Consider the following 21,390-nt stretch of genomic DNA (forward strand, 5'->3'; position numbering starts at 1 on the left):
TGGTTCCGGGGAGGCCCTTCTTCTAAGGTGGTAGACGGCCCTACTTCTCACTGTGTTCACATGGTGGAGAGAGCAAAGGAGATCTCTGGTGTCTTTTTTTATAAGGGCACTGACCCCATTCACAAGGACCCCACCCTCTGAATCTGATTGGCCTCCCCAGTACCCTAGCTTCTAGAAGCCTCATATTTGGTGTTATGATTTTAATGTAAAACATTCAGTGCATTGCAGAGGAGAAAAAGATGGTTTGAAAAAATTGGTTTACAATATTAGGGGTGGTAGAACCTGCCACTATTTAATACCGGATCTCTAAGCAGCCCCCCCATAGACTAAAAACACTCCGTACGTGTCTTAGTTTTGTTTCCCATTGCTGTGACAAAATGCCATGGAAAAAACACCTTGGAGGTGAAGGGGGTCAGCACCAAATCCCAGGTTACAGTTCATCATGATAGGGAAATCAAAGTGGTAAGAAACTGAAGCCGCTAGTCACAACACATTTACAACCCAGTGCAGAGGGCAACCAATCAATGTATTCCGCGTCTACACTCTGCTCCCCTTTGCAATGTCCTTTTCCACTTTTGTTTTTATTTCTCTCTGTGTGCATGTGCGCATGCCATGGCGTAATGCGATCAGAAGACAACTTGTGGGGCTTGGTTTTCTCCTCCCGGCATGCATTTCCCAGGAACTGAACTCGGGTTGTTAGGCTTTGAGGCACAAGTGTCCTTACCAACTGTGCTATCTAGACGGCACCCTTTCTGTACTCCTATACAGTTCAGATTCTTCTGCCTAGGGAATGGCGCCACCCATGGTGTGGCTGGGATCTTCTCACCTCAGTCGATGTGATCAAGATAATTTCCCATAGACACCCCCACAAGGCCAACCCAATCTAGGCAGCCCTGCGGGGAGACTCTCATGCAGGGCGTTTCTAGATTTTGCTGAGATGAAAGCTAAAACTGACCATCACAGTACGAGAGGTAAAACTGCAAAATTGGCTAGCTCTGTGACCCGGGTGTAAAGAAGAACGTCTTTGGACTGTAAATCCAAAACTCTCAGTGAGTCTGTCCACACTTGTTTCTCGCTAATGGATACCGGCGGCAAAAACCTGCAGGTAGGATGACATGCAGCGAGAAGACATTGACAAAGCCCAGGGATAAGTGTTTAATGTGCTGCAGTCACAAGGGAACTCTTGTAAATCAGGGAAAAAGCCAGGATCAGAACAGGACAAGAATGGACAGGAGCTTAAACAGGAACTTTGCTGAGAGGGGCCTGAGCACTTTCCAGTAAGTGCTGGGGGGGGGGGGTGTTTAGTAATTAAGAAAGATCAAAGCAAAACCATGAACTCCCGTGGATGACACCTGTTGGACTTCCCAGCTCCTCTGTGCCAAGAGCAATTACTGTCAAAGACATGGGAGTGTGGTAATATTCATTTCACAGGATTAGTCCAAAACAAACTAGCACAGATACTCTGCGGTACCTGGAAGCATTCCATGAGCTAGAATTTGTATGTATGTTTGGGTAGTGAAATCCCATGCCTAGGTATGGAAGAGCCACGCAGCTAGGGAAGCTCTCGTGCAGACCCACGCGTCCTGGCTCACGTGGCTTACCCTGGTAATTACTCACACGCCTCCATTTATCCAGCTGGGCAGTGCACAGCCTGATGTCTTTGAGTACTAGACAGCACCATGGTTACTCTAGTCCCCGGAAAGTGGTCCCTTCCCCCTCCTACCAAAAGTCTAACTCTTCCTCTGACCCCAGCCTGTGGCTGTCTCAGACCCTCTCTCTCCCTCACTGTCACAGAGAGCGAGCTCTGTTGTCCTATGATTTCAGAATGCGAAAGAGAGCCTCGTCTGTAACGGGAAAAGAGGCGCTCAATCGTTTAAGACCCCTGAAGACGAGGCTGGGCGTGGTGGGGCCCCCCCTTTACTCCGGCACTCAGCAGGCAGAGGCCAGCCTGCTCTACACGGTGAGACCCTGTCTCAAAAACCAAACCAACAAACAGAAAATGGCACGGGCATGAAATCAGACTTCATCTGGGCTATTCGCATTTCATTGCTTCCTCTGGCTCCCAGGTTACCCCGAACACCTAGCTATGTCACCTTTGCCAACCAAGGGCTGACATGGGAAAGGCTCCTTCCCGTCAGAGGGCCTGTGCATACAAAAGCAGCTGCACTTTTCATTCCAGAGAGGCTTTGACTCTCTCTGGGAGAAAACAGAGACTCGTGTAGAGATGACTGCGCGGGCAGGGGTAGGGTGGGGGTGGGGGCAGCTCCTCTCCGCTCCAGGTGCTCCTGGCTCCGCCCTACCAGGTGACTGCCAGCGCCAATCCCAGCAGTGCTGGAGTTGACTGAATTATCAGAGTGAGGTGGGTGCAGTGTCTTTAAAAACATTTTGTGGTCGGTCGACCGGATGGCAACTTTAAGACCCAGTGCCCACCCAGGTGGTGGTTGTGATCCTGTAAAAGGTATTCTCCCTCTCCCCACCCCTCTTTCCAAACTGCCCGTCTGTTTGGAGTAGTGGGGCTGAACATTCCGCTCCTAGCCCAGGAAGACTTCGGGTGTCTGAGAGGCACCCCTCTTTCTGCTCTCTCCCTCCGGGGTCCTTGGAATGGATGGCATGTCTCAGGTCTCCTCTCATGGATCTATGCATTCCATCGCCAGCAGTCTGGTGTCCCAGGTCTGGCGCTTCCTGGGCTGTGGACATGAAGAGGTTACTCCAGCCCTGGAGCCTGCTGGGCTGAGTTAGCACTTCCCCTCCACATTCAGGAGCTCTCCAAGCAACAGCCCGTTTTGCATCACGGAAAGGGGGTAGCAAAGCGGGCTAGGGACACCCGCTGCAGTAAGTCGCATGCAGCAGGAGCTCTGTCAGCATGTGTTGTTCCGCGGCATCCCACTGCCAGGCCAGGTTGCGGAGAACTGAACGGCAAAGGCATCTGGGGAAGTGAAGGATGAGCCAGCGACGACGGTGGCCCCCAGCTGCAGAGCGCCCGCTCAAGCTGCAGCGCACACCTCTTGCTATCTTCCCAGGCTGCAGCGGTCCCTGGGACCCAGAAGACCCTGGAGCCGCGGAGATCTAGTCAGCACTCAGGAGCCCAGGACTGCCGCCTGTGAGGCCAGCTCCCCAGGGAGCCTGGGCAGCGTTTTGCTTGTAACTGGTTGCTGGGACGCAGCCGAACTGGAGCCCTCTTTAGCCAGCGTGGCCCAGGGCTGAGCAGCAATTTGTCTCTTCTGGAGTCACAGGAGAGGCCCATCCATATCCAGGCACCTTTTCTGAACAGAGGAAGGAACTCTAGTCGGGGCACCTTAGATTGGGCTCTACAGCTAAGGCTTGCAGCTCCCCAGGCTTGCAGAACCTTCAGGCTATCACCATTTCTCACCTAGCTGGGGTTTGAGAAAAAACTGCAAGAAACAGAGCAGAGGGCTGAGGGCAAGACGCCTTGCAAACTTTGGAGGTGGGGACATTGTTTTTGAAGGGGACAAGTGGCCCCAAATCTGCTACTGCTCTTGGGATTGTGATAAATCCTGCTGCTGGGACACCAAGCATCCATCACAGCCACAAGACCAACAGCAAGGATCTACGGCCATGGAGACCGTGCTGACAGCGTCCAGTTCCCCCACGGGCCGGGTAACCTTCTCCCGTGTCTTCGGCCAGCAATGCCAGCTGATGGAAGCAGGTAGGATGTGGCCAGAGGATGGGAAGCAGTCTTCTGGTAGTGGAGGTCTGTTAGTACAGCTGTCTGATCTTTCTCCATGTTATTCTGAGTGAGACTAACTTGAGGTGTGATAGCTGACACTTGTCACTTTAAGTGGTTAACTTTTTAGGCCTGACTCTGAGACTTGAAGCTACCCCTGGGGCACAATGAGCCAGAGTCCCCGTTTCTCTTTTTGTTTGTTTTCTCTGGCCAGCTGTTGGAGGGGAGCAGTGCCCGGAGAGATAAGGTAGAGCGCTGAGGGCACCCACCTTTTGGGGACAACTGTCAGTCAGTCCTGGACGAGTTGCCTTCCTGTCCCTTGCCTCTGATCCCAAGTGCTGCAGCAGCCATGCCTGAGGCTCTGTTGGAGTGGCTTCAATGCCCACATCGCATCTTCTCTGGCGCCTGACTCCGCTAGGGGATCTCTCGGGCTGCCTTTGCCCATAGGTCTGTCTGGTGTTTTAAGAAGAAGGGGAGAGTTGCCATCTCTGAAGTCACAAGCTATGCCAGCCACCTTGTTAAGGTGTGCATTGGTCACAAATTCAGGTCAGGCACGGGTAGATGGCTCTGTGGGAACGGTCCCTGAGCGGGAGCCCACAAATGATACTTAAGGTGCGACATCAGAACTCGTGTGCTTGTTCCTCTGCTTCTATTTGTTTATATTTTGAGTTCTTTCCTATTGAGGAAAGAACTGAGTTTGAAGTGTATTTGTGTATTTTGCTTTGCGTCTTGGGAAGATGTTGGGAAGACCACTGTCTTAGGAGTCGGGCTAAGTCACGTGGACACTTTCATGGGTGATCCCAAGACCTTGGGATGGCAGACCCTTCCTCCATCTCTGGGATATATCACTCTAGGTACAAAAACTAACAACTAGACTCAGGCTTTCCTGTTCCGCCCAGACCGAGGGCTCTGTGCTCTCAGGAGTACTGCTTGGGAGAGATGTCAAAGTCCTGCTCGTTTCCAAGACAGGATGCAGAGAGAAGCAACTTGTGGCCTGTGAGGGCTCCGAGCTGGACGACTGAGGTTGGAGTCCCAGCTTTGCTTTTATAAGTTGTAAGTTGCTTGTCCTCAGACAAGATCCCTAGCATCCCTGTGCCCAGTCTCCTCATCTGTAGGAGGTCATTGCAAAGGTGAAATAAGTTAGTCCATGGTGGGCACTGTTGTATAGGTTTGCGTGGACTTCTGGCTCTGCAGAGAGGGCTCAGTGAACTCCGTGGGAGGAAATAGAAATGCTGAACATTCCTGTCTGCCCTACGGCAGAGATTGAGAAACTCCCATTCCTCCATCTGTCTGTGGAATATTTTATCTAGGAAGGCGATTTCCGCCCAGGAGGGCTGAGACTTGTCCTGCTTCTTCTCTGAGGTTGCTGGGGTAAGGCTGATTAGATTTCTAAAGTGCCTGGGTCCCCTGTGGCTTTATCTTCCCTCCTTCTCAGGCACCCTGACCTAAATCAGGCCATGAAATCCCCAGTCTCCTTTGTGAAACCAAAAAAAATAAAAAAAATAAAGAGAAATAAAACACCACCCAAACTCGCCACCTCCTTATGTCGAGAGAGCGCTGCAAGATAAAATAACAGTGGCTAGTCCTCTCTAGGGAGGACTCTCTCCCGGAAAGAACACAGGAAGGAATCGTTAGCCTGTGGTCAAAGAAGCTCACTAAATTAGGAGGTGGAAGGGATAAAGAGAAGCCCTGACTTCTCTCCAGCCATTTGTAGTCAGTATCATAAAAGAGAACGTGAACGTCTGTTCGAACGACTTGCCGGCTCCGTAGCTTGGCAGCTGGGTTAGTCATGGCTGTTCCCCAGGGAACAGCAGCTGTCAGCCCCATGTATTCTTGAGTCGTTCCCCGTGCGCTAGCCATGGTGCCAAGACCTGCAGTATCTACAGGGGGAGGCATTGCCCTGGCTCAGGGGATGCTGGTCTGGCTGGCAGTAGACATAAGTTATGCTGAGGAAATGAGACACTCTGGTTTCTTAACTATGCCAATTTCCTGGCCACCCTCCTTCTATTTGATGAAAACTATTTTCCATAATAAAAGAAAAAAAAAACCTAACCAATTCCCACAGGCAAAGGAAACACTCAAGGATAGCCTGCAGGTTCACAGCCACGCCATTTGGAAAGGAAATCTTTGGAGTCATTCTTAAAGCCCCTGATGGTAACCTCAAAAAGATGTGTCCCTGATGGTGATGCTGGCTAATTGTTGACAACCATAAGTAACTCATGTCAGGCTTAGGGGAAGAAGTTGGATCTTGGAGTGAAGTAGTAAGGATCTATAATAGGATATGGTGTGTGTGTGTGTGTGTGTGTGCACGTGAGTGTGTGTGCACATGAGTGTGTGTGTGTGCACATGGGTGTGTGTGTGCCTGTACATATGTGTGTGCATGTGTGTGTGTGTGTGTGTGTGTGTGGACATGAAGGAGTTTGGATACGGGGGTAGATTTCTGGCTGCAGAGGTGAAACTGGGCCTGAGTGAGACCCATATAATCCTGACCCAGTGAACCCCAGTAGTTATATGAAGGTAGGCTTGCTTGTAGAAAGAACATAGACTTCTTATTCATTTAGTTCCAGTTCAGTAGTTGCTAGCTGTATAAACTTTATAAACTCCAAAACTCTAGAGCAAACACTGGCATACAGCACCTCTGGGGCCAAATCTGTCCCTCCACACTTCCTTTGGTAAACAAAGTTTTATTGACACACAGTCATACCCATTCAAATACTGTACATGCTGCTTCTGTGCTACAGTGGTAGAGCTGAATAGCTGTGGCCAAGACCATGTGGTCTTTACCACTGAAAATACTGTCCGGTTCTTCATAGAAAAGCACTTTGCTGACTCTTGCTGTCTTAGTCAGGGTTACTGTTGCTGTGATGAAACACTATGACCAAAAGCAACCTGGGGAGGGGAGGATTTATTTGCCTTACTCGTCCACACCCATGGTTCATGACTGAAAGAAACTGGGACAGGAACTCAAGTAGGGATGGAACCTGGAGGCAGGAGCTGATGCAGAGGCCACAGAGGAATTCTGCTCACTAACTTGTTCCTCCTGGCTTGCTCAGCTTGCTTTTTTATAGAACCCAGGACCACCATGGGCTGGGCCCTCCCTCCTCAATCACTAAGAAAATGCCTTGCAGGCTTTTTTATTGGACCCGTGGTCCAATCTTATGGAGGCATTCTCCCAGTTGAGGTTCCCTCTTTCCAGATGACTCTAGCTTGTGACACTGGCTGTAGAGCAACAGATGTACAGAGTGGCATAGACCCTGCTCAGGCCTGGGAGCTTGGTTCTGACTGGTGCTTCCTTGTGGAAACCTTTGATGTTGCAGGCTACCTTTGTTCCCTCACACCCTCTGCACCTGCCCATTATCACACTGTTGGTTTAGGAAACAGTCTTATGGATGCGGAGGCTGTCGTGAAAATATAGACATGTGCCCAGGTCCATAGTCCCTGAGCTAGAGCCCCATCTTCACAGCCTATTTCCCAGTCAATAGTTAAGGTTTGGATATTAGATGAGTTTGCACTTAAACCTCTGTTAGCCTCATTCTAGATCAAATGCTCAAAATGGCCATGTCAAAGGGCTAGAGATGCAGTTCAGTGGGGGTGTTTGCCTCCCACCTGCAGGGACCAGGATTCCATCTCTAGAGCCATATGAACCAAAAGAGATAAACCCCCATTTCTGCAGATTCTTGCAACTGTGTCAGGTCTTGCCAAAGATGTAAAGGGGACCTTTGGGCGGGGGGCTTGATGCTGTTGTGTACCTTTGCCCCTCACCATGGTCCTTCATCTCACTCCTGATGCCTGACCCCACGAAGGTGCTAGATTTGTTGTGTGTGTGTGTGTATGTGTGTGTGTGTGTGTGACAATTATGTCTAACTCCTAACACAGGGATGTTCTTTTCCTGTTTCCTCTGAGCCTCTTACAGTAGGTGAGAGGTTAACATGTCTACTCAGCTGTGGTAGGTGGAAGTTCCCTCCTTCCTGCCTGGCCTCCTCCGGGTGGGAGCAGAAGGCTTCACTCCCATCGGACGTGGGCTATCATTACCCAGCATCAGTCTGCGTTCTGGTTGCTCTTTAACATTGCACCGAGGATGCTGGGGGAAGTCTGATGGGACAGACAGACAAGTGTCTTCTTCATTTGGTGTGGCTGAGCTGTTGGCCTCTTGTGTGTCTGGTCACTGACCTGTAGAGTGTGTGACCAGACATGCCTCTGACTCTGTGTTTGGGTGTTTTTACTGAGGACTCTTGACCTCCCCACTCCCGCTCTGTGTGTGTGTGTGTGTGTGTGTGTGTGTGTGTGTGTGTGTGTGTATGTGTGTGTACAGGTGTATGTACCTGTGTACATTCTTATTCAGGGTCTATCTACCTTGATTTTGAGACAGAGACACTCACTTATCTAGAGATCACAGATGCTAGAGTAGGCCAGACTGTCAGTGAACTCCTGGAATTCGCCTAGCTGTGCCTCCCAACACTGAGTTTATAAGCACGCAGCACCGTGTGTAGGACTTTCACATTGGTTGTGGAGATTCAACCCAGCTCCTTGTGCTCATGTGGTGAGCACTATATTGGCTTTGCTATCTCCTCACTTTTGGTTTCTTTGAGAAGGGATCTCATAGAAGCCAGGCTGAGTTCAGACTCTGTGACTGATGCTGACCTTGAACCCTTGATCCTCCTCTCTCCACTTTCCATGTGACTGGATTGCAGGTTTGTGCCACCATGCTCAGCCTACACTTTGTTTCTGATGGCAACAGTCTAGGGCAAGGGGAAAGGTCTAGATTTGGCCAAATAGTGATGGGTATGGCAGAAAAATAAGAAGAATGTCCATGTTGGGGAAAGTCGGGCATCAACACCATCCTTGGCTTCATCTTTGAAAAAAGGATTAAGTGGGTGACTACGAGTTTCTTTCTTGGGGTTCAGCCTCCTTAATGCTGGAAGTCCCCTGAGGAGTGGGGCCCAGAAGGTGCCTTCTCTGGTAGGCGTGGCTCCCCATCGATCTCTCCTTTGGATGTGGTTAGCTGATCCCTTTCGCAGGAACTGTTTTAATGGACCCAGTGTGGCCCGTTGTCTGATGTAGTTCCTAAAATTAGGTTTGCTTTGCTTTGCCTGTGTTTCCAAACTTTACCCAGGCAACAGCGTCAGTACGGGCAAAGCTCTCAGCCAGACGAGCACCCCAAAGTTCTTCCCAAAGGAAACAAGAGTGGTTGCAGTTTTCACAGACTAGAGGGAAAACAGTCCCCCAACCATGTGCCTAGAAATGAGACTGGTTTTGGAGTGAAACTCAACCTAACTTGGGAATTGATAGGCAAAATGGGAGTGAGGAGGGCTCCCCTATGACCAAGGGCAACCGGCCAAGCAGTAAGTGTTATTAGGGGGCTTGAAGGGGTCACCATTTAAGGTAGGGGAGATTGTCAAAGTGAGGCTCTAACCACTGTGAAAATTCTGTCCCAAGGTGGCACTGGGATTCCGTCCACCCCTTTTGTCCCCCACCTCTCACAGCAGGGGCATTCAGACCTGGTGAGCTGCCTACCCCAGGTTTTAGTACAGTCTGTGGCTATGTCTTTCTTTTGAATCCATTCCATGCCTGTCCATTGTCGTGAGCCTGCAAGGCAGGAGCTAGACAGAACAGACACAGTGTCTAGGCTTTGACTGCAAAGGGACACACATTTCCCCCATCTTTTGTACCCCTGTCTTCCTCAAGGCCTGTGCACAGCCTTCCTTTTAACCCTCATGAAGTAATGCAGCGTGTCCAGGGGGGAACCTGGGTCTGAGTCACTAACGTGAAGATCACGCCAGTGGGTTTCCATCCGAGAACAAAGCCGAAGCCAAGACGGCTGCTGAGCCACCAAGCAGGGATCCATATGCAATCTGGGATTTTCGGAACCTTGAATTCTTGCCTTTGATCTTCTGAAGTCATTCTCAGAAAACCGTGGTAAGGACACAGCAAGATGCTTGACGAGAAGACTGGGTTGAGGAGGAGAGTGAAGAGAAGCCAGGGGGAAGCTGGGCCGCCAGTCTCTGCTAATCTAGGGGACAACAGAAATGACATGGTTCAGGGAAGACAGTGGGAGGATGTGCTCCATGAGGCTAGAACAAGTCAGAAGTCTTGATCTTGAACATGGGGTGAGAAGTGAGTCTCAGAAGGACCGTCTATACTGGATCTCTGGAGTCTCTGCTTGACCTCGGCCCTGTCAGAGCCTTAGAAACCACAGGACTCCAGACAGCAGGGAGAGCTCCTGACTCTGGGTCAGCTGAGCTATATGGGGTATCCTTTCGATGTCTACGCTAGAGCCAGATGCCCACCAAGGAGACAGAAGCAGGTCTTCAGCTAGATCTATGCATTTAGTCAAGCAGTTCCCTGGGTAGAGGCATGGGGGATGTGACTGCCCATGGACTAGATGCAGGGAGGCAAGGAGTCAGGGCCGGAAGGTGCCCTGGGATTCTAGAAGTTGGGTCATACCCTCGTGAGTATGGGGGAACCATACCGAAGAAGTACTGGGACAGGGAGAAGGGAAGGAGGAAATTGGAGGTGCTCAGGACCAGAACCTTCTTTCCTCTCCTAAGACACACCACTTCTGTCTGTCTGAGAATACCCAAGATTGTGGAATTGGGTTTAGCGGTCAGGTCAACCAGTGCTGAGATTATCACAGATGGTTGGAGCCAGGCCTGATGGAGGCCAAGAGCAGCCTTGGGAGAGACACACAGCTGGACTGTGGACTCTTCTGATTTAATTTTGGTCATAGCCACTGAACAAGAATAACTGGACTCTGCTTTCTGCGTTGAGCTATTTTCTCTCCACATTGTAGGGCTGCCATGCTTCTGTTCCCAGCTTCCTGTTATCACTGTCGGCCAGGGCCATCCTGGGGTCATTTCTCTGTAGGTAGCCTGCCTTTTCCAAGCATGTGCCTTTATTTGTCCTGCAGGCTCTGTGGTTTTACTATAACATGCCTCAGAGTGGATCTAATTTTATTTATTCTATTTGGGGCATAACTGTTCAGATCTGAGGATTTGTGCCTCGGGTCTGAAGACGGTGCAGTCTCCCCCCCCCTTTTCCTTTCCTCCCTCCCCTTCTCTTGTTTCCTCCTTCCCCTCCCCCTTTGTTCCTTCTCTTCTCTTTTCTTCCATTCCATCCCTTTCCCACTCTTTCTACCCCCTCCCCTCCCCTCTCCTCTTCCTTCCCTTGTTTTTCCTTCTCTTTTAATAAGGTCTCACTATGCACCTAAGCCTGGAGCTGAACTCAAGACCCCTGGTCTCGGCCACGCAAGGGCTGGGTTTGCAGGCATGTGCCCCCACCAGCTTCAGCAGGTTTATTTCTTTGAATAAGGTCTCCCTCCCTTCTTTCCATCCTCCTTTTATACACTCCTCATCTGCACAGGACTTTTCAGTCTGAACTCTGTCATACTTCCCATCCCCGCCTCTGTAAAACAACTTAAAAACAATATCCCGCTTCATTAATTTTCTCTCTGGCTGCGTTTAATCTACAGCCAACTTCAGACGATCTGATTTTTATTTAAATGTCTTTTTCTCAACCTCCAGAGGTTATGTGTGGGTAGCTTTCAAATCTCCCAGATACTCTTTTATATTGTATGGTAATCTCTTGTCTCTCTGGTTCTTATCTTTAATTTGCTTGACCATTTAAACCAGTAGTCCTCAAATTCACTGATGCTGTGACTCATTAATACACTTTCTCATGTTGTGGTGACCCCCAACCATGTAATTACTTTTGTTGCTACTTCATAACTGTAATTTTGCTACTGTTATGAGCAGTAATGTAAACATCTGTATTTTCTGATGGTCGTAGGCAGCTTCTGTGAAAGAAGGGTCAATCAAACCCTGACGGGATCACACCACACAGGTTGAGAACCATTGATCTGAACCATCTATCTGATGAAGGAATTTCACGCTCCACGTCTGGAGCTCTTGGGGGCAACTCTTGCTGCCTTTGACTCCTGTTCAGGATGGTCTCTTGTGTGCTTTGTAAGTTTTAATTTTGCATTTGTGTTTTGGGGCTTTCCCTTGATACATTATTTGATATACTTTACCTTGAGAGATACCATTATCATCGTGAATACTAAGTTCCAGGATTTCCTCAGATTCCTAGTACTGTAAATTTGAACCTATATTTTGAAGGTCAGGGCAATGAGTAATTTGAGAATATCCTGTTTCTAGTATTCCCATCCTCTCCGTGTAGTACTCCAGACAGACAGACAGACAGGGTTCCTCATATTTAAAAACAGATTTGCTTTTTTACTCCTGGAGCTGGAGTTACAGGCAGTGGTGAGGTGCTTGATGTGGGTGTTGGGAATTGAACTCAGGTCCTCTGTAAGAGCCATCTCTCCAGACCCCAAGTTTTCTCGTACTTTTTTTGCTTGTATGCTGAGTCCTCTATATTTTTGAAGGTGAAATTGTGTATCTGTGTGTGTGTGTGTGTTTGTGTGTGCATAGCTGTTCTGACTTCTTTATCCCAGCAATGTAAGACTCAAGCACCATTTAACAAGGTCAGCAAGGCCTCCGAACCGAGTACCAGCCTGTTCACCTGAGCTGGGACTCTGACTTTCAATTCCATATTTCATCCCTTTATTCTTGTGGGTGTATTTGTTTCCTCTGCCGCTGTAACAAACTTTCATAGACCTGTTGGCTTGAAGCAATAGACTTTTATTCGCATCCATTTCGGAAGACAGAAGTCTGAAATCAGGGTGTCCGCAGGCCTGTACCCCTCCTCCTGAGCTCTTGGGAAAAAGCTGCTCCTTGTCTCTTCTGGTTCCTAGCGACCGCTGGTACTCCTTAGTGTGTGCACCCCATCCCTGCTTCTATGGTTACATCGCTCCCTCTCTTGCGATCTCTCTGTCTTAGGAAGGTGGGGTGTCATATAGTACCTGAAGATCCCTGAAAATCTTCCTGTAACTAGACTCTTAAATCAGTCCATCCATAGAGATCCTTAACCAGGTGAGTTAACAGGTAAATGTCAGTGAGCTGGATGTGGGTATCTTTTGATGGGGCATATTTTAGCCTCAGGAAGATTGTGCTATGAGAACTCATCTTTATGCGTACAAGGATGTCCACTGTATTGCTAAATAGCACGTAGATTTTGTTTCCTCTCCACATTCTTCTATCATATCTGTTCTCTGAAAACAAGATATCCCAAAGGATCTCCAGGCTGGAGAGAGGATGTTCACCTCTTGAACAGAACTGCCTCCCAGGGGCTAGAGGCTGAGGACACTGAGGTGTAGGTACTGACTGCTGTCAGGAGGTGACTCTTCCCCATCCCTATAGGGCAGAAAAGCTGGGCTTTGCTTAAGTTCGTCAGACCCAGAGTGTGATATCACAGGACGGGCCCAAGCTTCTCTCGCTGCTTTATCTTGTTTTCTGTTGGCCTGAGTTCACTCCCATCTGTGTCTCTGGTTCTTGCGTGTGACTGGTCATGGCTTTTTTTTCTCCCATTTCACCAATGGCAGCTCCATGTGACTGCTCGTGACAGACCTTGAAGCTGGCTGTCCCTTTTGCTCCAGACGCTGCACAGGACATCCACCTGCGAGTTTCTCAGGTACTTACTGTGTGCCAGTGGACAACACCAAGACCAGAGCAGGACCAAGCCTGGAGCTGACTCTTGCTGTGAGCTGAGTGGGTTTGGGACATTCTGTCCTGGGACAGCCAAGCAAACGGAGTCAGAGGCTGTGCCATGCGTCTTGTAGTTCTTTAGGGGGAATAGAGACTGTGCAGTCCTTGCAAAGCCAAGCACCCAGTGTCCTTGGGTAATGCCTTGGAGCCATGATAGCAGCTTTTGGTCACCTTAACTCTAGAGGAGATCAGAGGGAGGAAATAGCTTATGTGTGTGATATTGGTTCCTGTCTCTTGATGTGCCGCCACCTTCTGCTGGTAGCTAAAACCTTAACTGCGAGTGTTTTTAGAGCCAGCGGTATTTCTTGGATCCTCACCACCTAGTACATACCCAAAGTTTCTTCATGGCTGGAAGCATACTTTGTGTTCCACACTGCAGTCCTGGAGATTGATTGATTGGTGGGCTAATCTCTCCCCGCTCCGTGAAGGTGAACAGCCTCTAAGAGATGAGCCAGGAGTTGTGTAGAGTAGATTCTAGAACCTAAATTCTCTGAGACCAAGAATGACAGAGAAGACCACTCCCTGGTACTCTCAGCCCAATGACAACAGGAGGAACGGCAAGGCTCCATCAAGGGTCTTCTGAGAAGTGTTACCTTTGTGCATAGATTGCCTTGGAAGGATGATGACGGGCATCATGCAGTTTCCCTTATTCAGAAAGACACAATAAAAAAGACAATAATCTCTGATGGCTTGGGGACAGCTTTTCTAAGCTGCACTGCCCATGAACTTGGATGATGACCAGTGTGGCCAGACCAAGTGAGGCTATATGTCTATTGTTCATAAGAAGAACGAGATGTGCTCTTTCCAAACTAGAGCCGATGCCCAGTATAAAGAAAACAATGCCATGTGCAAGTTAGTAACCTGGGTCAGCCTGGGGGCAGAAGGAGCTGGACTGATACAGGGGTACACGCTTGTAATCCCAGCACTGAGGAGATGAAGACAGGTGGATCCCTGGAGCTCACTAAACTAGATCAATAAGTTCATGGCAGGGAGATGTGACCAGGTCTTGGAAAACAAGATAGATGGTTTCTGAGGAATGATATCTGGGGCTGACCTCTAGCCTTCACATGTACACACACACACACACACACACACACACACACCACAGTGTGGGTCAATTAAGGAAAGGATATAAGACAGGCAAAGACAGCCTTTGCTTCTAGCTGACCTGTAGAAACTTAACAATTTAAAGAAAACTCCAACCAGGTTTTAGCAGCCAATCAGCTTTTCTTCCTGTTACAGAGTTCTTGGATGTTGTTTCATGCCAGAGACACAATTTCTCTCCAGGAGGTCAGTAACTGGGGTTATTAAAAAAGCTAGTGGCGTTAACATGTGTTCTTGTAGCAGAAAAAGACACTTGCCTTCTCTAGCTTGAAGGACAGCCCCTCTCCTTTGGGCCTGATGAGCAAGGTTGTGAGACTTTTAGGGGGACTTTGAGGAACCGCATGCTCCCCTGCACAAAGCTGGCTGAGGCATCTGAAATTACTTTGGGCTCAAGGCCTCCAGCCAAGGAGGCTCCAGCTACCGCAGTTCGGTCCCTTGAGTGCTAAGCGGTCATTAGAACTCTACTGTGTCAGGTGGTGGTACCACCCTGGTTGTCCCCAATTCAAACAAAAGTTCCTTTGTGGCCACTGGCCTTTGGAAATAGAACTGTGGAGCCACGTCGGGGCCAGAAGGCGGCCAGTGGGGCCTTCAGAGCTTTGCTCAGTGAAGTGTCCCTGATAAATGAGCCCCATGCCGTGTGAGAGGAGCCGTTCCCCACAGCTGTTCTTTTGGTTGACTTGGGAATTAGGGACTGATCAGGAAATGGCTCAGTTGCTTAAATGTTTGTCATGCAAACTTGAGGACCTGAGTCTGGATCCCAGGCACTCATATAAAAAGTTGGGCATGACTTGTACATGTCTGTAACCCCATCTAGGGAGACAGAGACAGGAGGATTCCTGGGGCTTACTGACCAGCCAGCCAGACACAATCAGTGAGATCCAGGTTGCTATTTGCTGGTCAGTTTTTTGTCAATTTGATACAAGCTAGGGTCGTTTGGAAAGAGGAAACCCCAATGGGAAAATGACCCCCCCATCAAATTGGTCTATAGGCAAGACTTTGAGGTATTTTCTTGATTGATGGTTGATATGGGAGGGCCCAGCTCACTGTGGATGGTGCCATTCCTGGGCAGATGATCTGAGATATATAAAGAAGCAAGCTGAGCAAGCCATGGGGAGCAAGCCAGTAAGTGGCATTCCTGCACTGTCTTTGCTTGAGTTGCACCTGCAGGTTTCTGCCTTGAGTTCTGGCCCTGGCTTTCTTTGATGATGGACTGTGGTGTGGATACATGAGATGAAATAAACCCTTTCTTCTCCAACTTGCTTTTGATCATGGCGTTTTATTACAGCAATAGAAAGAAAACAAAGACATCCTGTCTCAAGAAATAATGTGGAGAGCGAATGAGGAAAACATGACATTGACCTTTGACCTCTGCACATATGAGCACACGCACAAATTAGAGGAACTGTGGTTCACTTTAAGGGCCATGAACTTCTCAAGTGATAAAGAACCTAGGCCTGAAATGGGGTCCTGTGTTGCAGAGCTTGAGAGCAGAAGTCATGGCACAGTTGCTGAGTGGTGTGGGAGGTCCTTCTGTCTATGTGTTTCTTTTATTGGTTAATAAATAAAGAAACTGTCTTGGCCTGTGATAGGGCAAAAGAACAGATCTAGTTCTTTTTCATTTAAAGTGAATGCTTGGAGGAAAGAGGCAGGGTCAGAGAGAAGCCATGGAGCCTGCTGAAGTGGGACAGATCTTTACCCGGTAAGCCACAGCCATGTGGCAATACACAGATCACTAGAAATGGGTTAAATTCAGATGTAAGAGTTAGCCAATAAGAAGCTAGAGCTAAAGGGACAAGCAGTGATTTAATTAATGCAGTATCTGTGCAGTTATTTCGGGGCTAAGTGGCCAGGAACCAACTCCTTACTACAGCTGAGGACTTGGGAAACTGGAGAGGACAGAAAGAAAATGTTGTTTTGAAGATGAAAGAGAAAATATGAGGATGCCCTGGGCTGATTTGGTTTGTGAGGAGGATGGGGTTGGCGGGCTTGCAGCACCCGTCTCTTCTTGTCTGATCCAGTGAGCAGATGTGGATGCATCCTAAGCCCTGCAATGTGCCTTGTCTAAGATTCCCAATGGATGCACAATCTCTTGATCCTAGAGCCTCATAACCCCAGTATCTAGTCTTGAGCTGTGGAATTGGCTGGGATGCTATTTGATTGAACTGACTCTTTATGAATGTGTGTTTATGAATGTGCTTTGGTGTGTGCAGGTACACATGTGTATGCTATGCACCTATGCACAGAAACCAGACCTTGACATGACTTGTTCCTCTGGCATCATCTACTCTGATTTTGAGACAGAGTCTCTTGCTGCCTGGAGTTCACCTACTAGACTCATGGACTAGCCAGTGAGCCCCACGCCCCCCCCCATCTGCCTCGCCTGTGTCACCATTGTACCGTTTCATTTTTTAAATGTGGGCTCTCGGGGGTTGAACTCGGGACCTTGTGTTTGCAAGTAGAAGAGATAGATAGTTACTGTCTACTTTCAGTGTGTCTGCAAGAAGGTGGTCCAGTGACACCAGAGGTGACTTCAGTCAGGGGACAGTGACTCTGGGATGATGAGCACAGGATGGTGGGGGAGCGTAGAGCTCTCTTTTTCCCAGATGGAGGAGAGAGCTGGAGTCCAGTGTTGGAGGGTGGAGAGTGGTAAATATTTTAGACCTGTTTCCCCAATCCCTTTTGATCTGCTTTGTCAGTTTCAACAAGGATGTTTTAGAGACTCCGCCCATCAGTATTTGGTGCTTGGGCTCATCTAGGATAATACTGTCTTTCTTGGCTGATGCTTAAGGAATGGGCTGTAAGCAGTGGGGCTTTGAAGCCTTTCTGAGGGGGAAGAGGTCTGAGTTAGAAGTCATGCTGGGAAGCTGCAGGGATGGGAGTGCTGGAGGGGCCCCGAGGCAGCCCTGATGGAGCCCATGGAGCCCCAAGGCAGCCCCAATGCAGACCCGAGCAGCCCGGAGCAGCCCTGATACCCTGTATTCTGGGCTGACTTCATGAACCTGCTACTGAGATTGAGGCATGGAGAGACCCCATTAAGCCCAGGTAGTGGTCTTCAGCCATCTCTGTGCATCAAGAGGCTGACTAGAGGGGTGCCATTTAAACAGGGCTTAACACCCCCATTTCTAAGGCTGGGAAGGAGTGAGGCTCCTGTTTTCTGATGTTTCCAGGTAGGGCGCCACTGATCTCTCATCTATACTAATTTTCCCACACTGAGATCTTCCTTCTACTGTACATGCCTCTTAGAAGACCAGAGCCAAGCATTTTGAGTACATGTATCCCATCGCCTGATAGGGTCCACGATGCCCTTATGTCTGCAACTTAAAATCTGTGAGAGAGCCTGTCTTAAAAGACGGTGGAAAGTGGTTTTTCAGAAGATGCCAGACATTGCTCTCCGGCCTCCATAGACTGCCTACACATGTGTATATGCATCTGCATGCATACATGCACACATGTGCTCACACACATGTGTACACACATAGAAAGAGAGAGAGAGAGAGAGAGAGAGAGAGAGAGAGAGAGAGAGAACGAGAACCTTGAGTGGCTTCTACTTCAGGTGTCTAGAGAATCACTGAACTGTGATGGTTTTCAATGTGGGTCTCAAACAAGCAATCCTCAGAAGTTTGTTAGAGATGCATATTTTGGAGGTGTGCTTTTTGGGTCAGAAACTCCAGGTCCTGAACTCCATGTTTCAACAACACCCATCCCTCACCCCCACCCTACCCCTGGGGCTTTCAATGCTGCCAAGGGCTTGAGAAGCCATGCACCAGCGTTTACCAACTTGAAGGAGTTGCCAGGTCTTAGTGTGCCACTTCCTCTGGAAATGGGGACCAAATACCAGCACGAACAGGAACCTTAGGGTTTCTCTTGCTGTGAAGAGACACCATGGGCGTGGAAACTCTTATAAAGGAAATAGTCAACTGGGGCTAGCTTATGGTTCAGAGGTTTAGTCCAGTATAGTCATGGCAGGAAGTGTGGTGTTTCTCAGGTAGACCTGGTACTGGAGGAGGAGCTGAGAGTTCATGGATTAGAAGGAAGAAGGGAGAGAGAGAGAGAGAGAGAGAGAGAGAGAGAGAGAGAGAGAGAGAGAGAGAGAGAGAGAGAGAAAAGGCAGGCAGGGCCCTGGCTTGAGCATTTGGAACCTCAGAGCCCAAACCCAGTCACACATTTCCTCCAACAAGGCCATTCCTCCTAATAGTGCCACCCCGTGGTGAGCAATTGGAATCCATGAGCCTATGGGGGCCATCTCTATTCAAACCACCACAACAAGGTATTTGCCAGTCTTGCTGGAAAGGGGCAATGGAGCCCCTTGCACGGAGAGGTCTCGATTCTCCCTCCTGTGGTCACAGCGGTGCCACCCTGGACTCAGAATGCTGCTCTGAGGCCCTGAAAGCCCACTAAGCATCCAGGGGACCATCTTAACCAAAATTAAAATGTGCATGAATGGTGCAGAATGGTGCAAGCCTTTGGAGGAGTGGGGGTGGGAAAGCTATGGGTAGGAAACACCTGGGGTACAAGGTGGAAGAGCTCAGGCTAAGGCATCAGTTAGACCTGCCAGAGGTGGTGAGAAAGGAGCCAGGGTTGGAGATGAGAACTGAGGAGTTGGAGTTGTCTAAATGGTTTAAAAAGTCTCATTTAAAACTCTTCCATGGGAATGAATACGGCCACTCAATTTAATTGACCCCTTTTCTTTGAGGACTCTTTGGTGCTCAAAGTTTCTTCCCCTTTAGGAGTAAGATGGTGATCAGGCATTTCTTGTGTTCTGTTGATGCCAAGTAGATGCTCAGGAAGAGTGACCTTTATCTATGCAGGGGACACGGGAACGGGAACTTTAAACTGAACTGTGGTGTAGGCTACAGCTGGCATTCATTGAGTCCTCACAGGCCTATGCCTGTGCAGATCCAATCCGTTCACTGAGGCTGGCACTCTGTGGGGCATCCTTCTCTTACCTCCTTTTGATCTCTACACCCAGCTTTCCCCAAACATAGACTCTGCCCTGACTTCTTCCCTCACAATAGTGGAGTTTTGCCTATTTTGGAAGCACTGACTGTGAGATTCATTCATTTTTTTTTAAAAGATTTATTTTATTTTATTTTTTGTATTATGCGTGTGTCTATGCACATGAGTATAGGTGCTCACGGAGGCTAGAGGCATTGACTCCCCAGAGCTTGAGCTACAGGTAATTGTGAGCCACCTAACATGGATGCTAGGATTCAAACTCAGGTCCTCTGGAGGAGCCCCATGTCCTCTTTTCCACTGGAATCATTTCTATAGGTGCTCCTTATCCCAGTGTCATTGATCAGAAAAGTAGATTTTCTTTTGTTGACTTGCCTTTGCATAGTCTCAAAAAAATAAGTTGGGCGTGGCTAGAGAGATAAATTAGCAGTTAAAAACACTTGCTGCTTTTGCAGGAGACCCAAGTGTCTTAGTTTTCTATCACTGTGAGAAGACATCATGACCAAGGTAAGTTACAAAAGGAAGCATTTAATCAGGGGCTGGCTTACAGTTTCAGAGGGTTACTCCATGACCATCATGGCAGGGATCATGGCGACAGCTAGACAGGCATGGTGCTCTAGCAGTAGCTGTAAGCTTACATGATCTGCATGTCATGGCAGACAGACAGATGGATAGAGACAGACAGATGAACAGACTGGGACTAGTGTGCTTTTAAAACCTCTATGCTCACCCCCAGTGACACATCTCTTTCAACAAGCAACACCTACTTTAATAAGACCACACCCACTCCTTTCCAAGAAGTTCTGCTAACTAATATATGAGCCTATGGCCTGGGGCTTCTCATTCAAACCACCACACCGAGTTTGGGTTCCTGGCTGGGTGGCTCGCAAATACCAGTAGCTCTAGTGTGCCACACCTGCCTCCCAGGGAAGGCTTCATTTGAGAGGCGTCTCCTTACTGTCTAGCAGGGCTGCTTGCTGGGCTGAGCTCTGAGTGTCTGCTCCTACTGTCCTGAGTTGGACAGATGAGAGTCTTCGCAGAGCAGAGCCTGGGACCACTTCTGCTCCCTCCCGGATTTACAGCTCCAAAGTCGTCCGTCACCTTGAGAAGCAGTGACTCAGCAAGTCACAGCACCAGGAGCTGAGGAGGCAGTGTGTGGCACCTGGCTTGAGGACACCCTGTCTGGCTGGGGCTGGCTTTCTATCCTCTCGAGTCAGCAGCAGGGGCTCATGCCAAGACTTGAGGTCTCTGTGGAAGTCTGGCATCTTTGGCATGGTTTTACATACTGGTTGCCATCTCACTTCTGAAGTTTAGTGCCTTGAGCATTGGCCAGCACTTAGGAGATACCCAGGACTTAGACTCTAGCAACTGCTCAGCTTGACACAAACCTACTGACCGGGGAAGAGGAGACTCATTTGAGGAACTGCCAAGATCAGATTGGCGTGTGTCCACGTTTATGAGGCATTTTAAATTTTTTTAAAAAATTGTTTTTATTGAGCTATATATTTTTCTCCACTCCCATTCCTTCCTCTCCCTTCTCCTTTGCGGAAAAACCAGGCTAGTAAAGGATAAAACAATTATATTTTATATATTATAAGGGGAAAACTCAGGAAACAGGAAATGAGAAATCCAAGCATAGCAAAGTCCTGTGGGAAAAGGCACAGAGAGGGTACACAGGGAGGTGCACACCTTTTTACCTGGGTTCCAGTGAAGCCTCGCCTTAACTAAGACCCACCTCTTAACAATTATTGGTTAACAAGGCTTTCCCCATCCCTTCGCCTCCCCTCTCCCATGGCCCCAAACTCATAATTTCCTTAGAAGATCTTACCTTTTTCTACTTCCCATATACATTAGATCCATGTATGTCTCTCTTAGGATCCTCCTTGTTGTCTAGGTTCTCTGGGATTGTGAATTGTAGGCTGCATTTTTTTTTTCTTTATGTCTAAAAGCCACTTAGAGTGAGTACATATGATATTTGTTTTTCGGGGTCTGGGTTACCTCACTCAATATGATGCTTTCTAGATCCATCCATTTGCCCACAAATTT

At 48.7% G+C, this 21,390-nt stretch overlaps 1 protein-coding gene across 5 annotated transcripts in view; it reads left to right on the forward strand.

The window, feature by feature from the left end:
• The first annotated feature begins 2,396 nt into the window (after positions 1 to 2,396).
• Kazn (kazrin, periplakin interacting protein) overlaps positions 2,397 to 21,390 on the forward strand; it is an 892,416-nt gene continuing 873,422 nt past the window's right edge. For 4 of the 5 annotated variants that reach the window (XM_050120356.1, XM_050120354.1, XM_050120350.1 and 1 more), the window contains exon 1: positions 2,397 to 3,667. Coding sequence is in view for 2 of the 5 variants with exons in the window: in XM_050120350.1 (XP_049976307.1) it covers positions 3,577 to 3,667 (91 nt within the window). In the remaining 3 variants the exon portion in view is untranslated. The remainder of the gene's footprint in view (positions 3,668 to 21,390) is intronic. The other variant, XM_050120353.1, reaches the window with a different exon arrangement.

The sequence above is a fragment of the Alexandromys fortis genome, unplaced genomic scaffold (assembly GCF_014885135.2).
Source record: "Alexandromys fortis isolate MF-2015 unplaced genomic scaffold, M_Fortis_MF-2015_v1.1 scaffold_174, whole genome shotgun sequence".
Classification (NCBI taxonomy): Eukaryota; Metazoa; Chordata; class Mammalia; order Rodentia; family Cricetidae; genus Alexandromys; species Alexandromys fortis.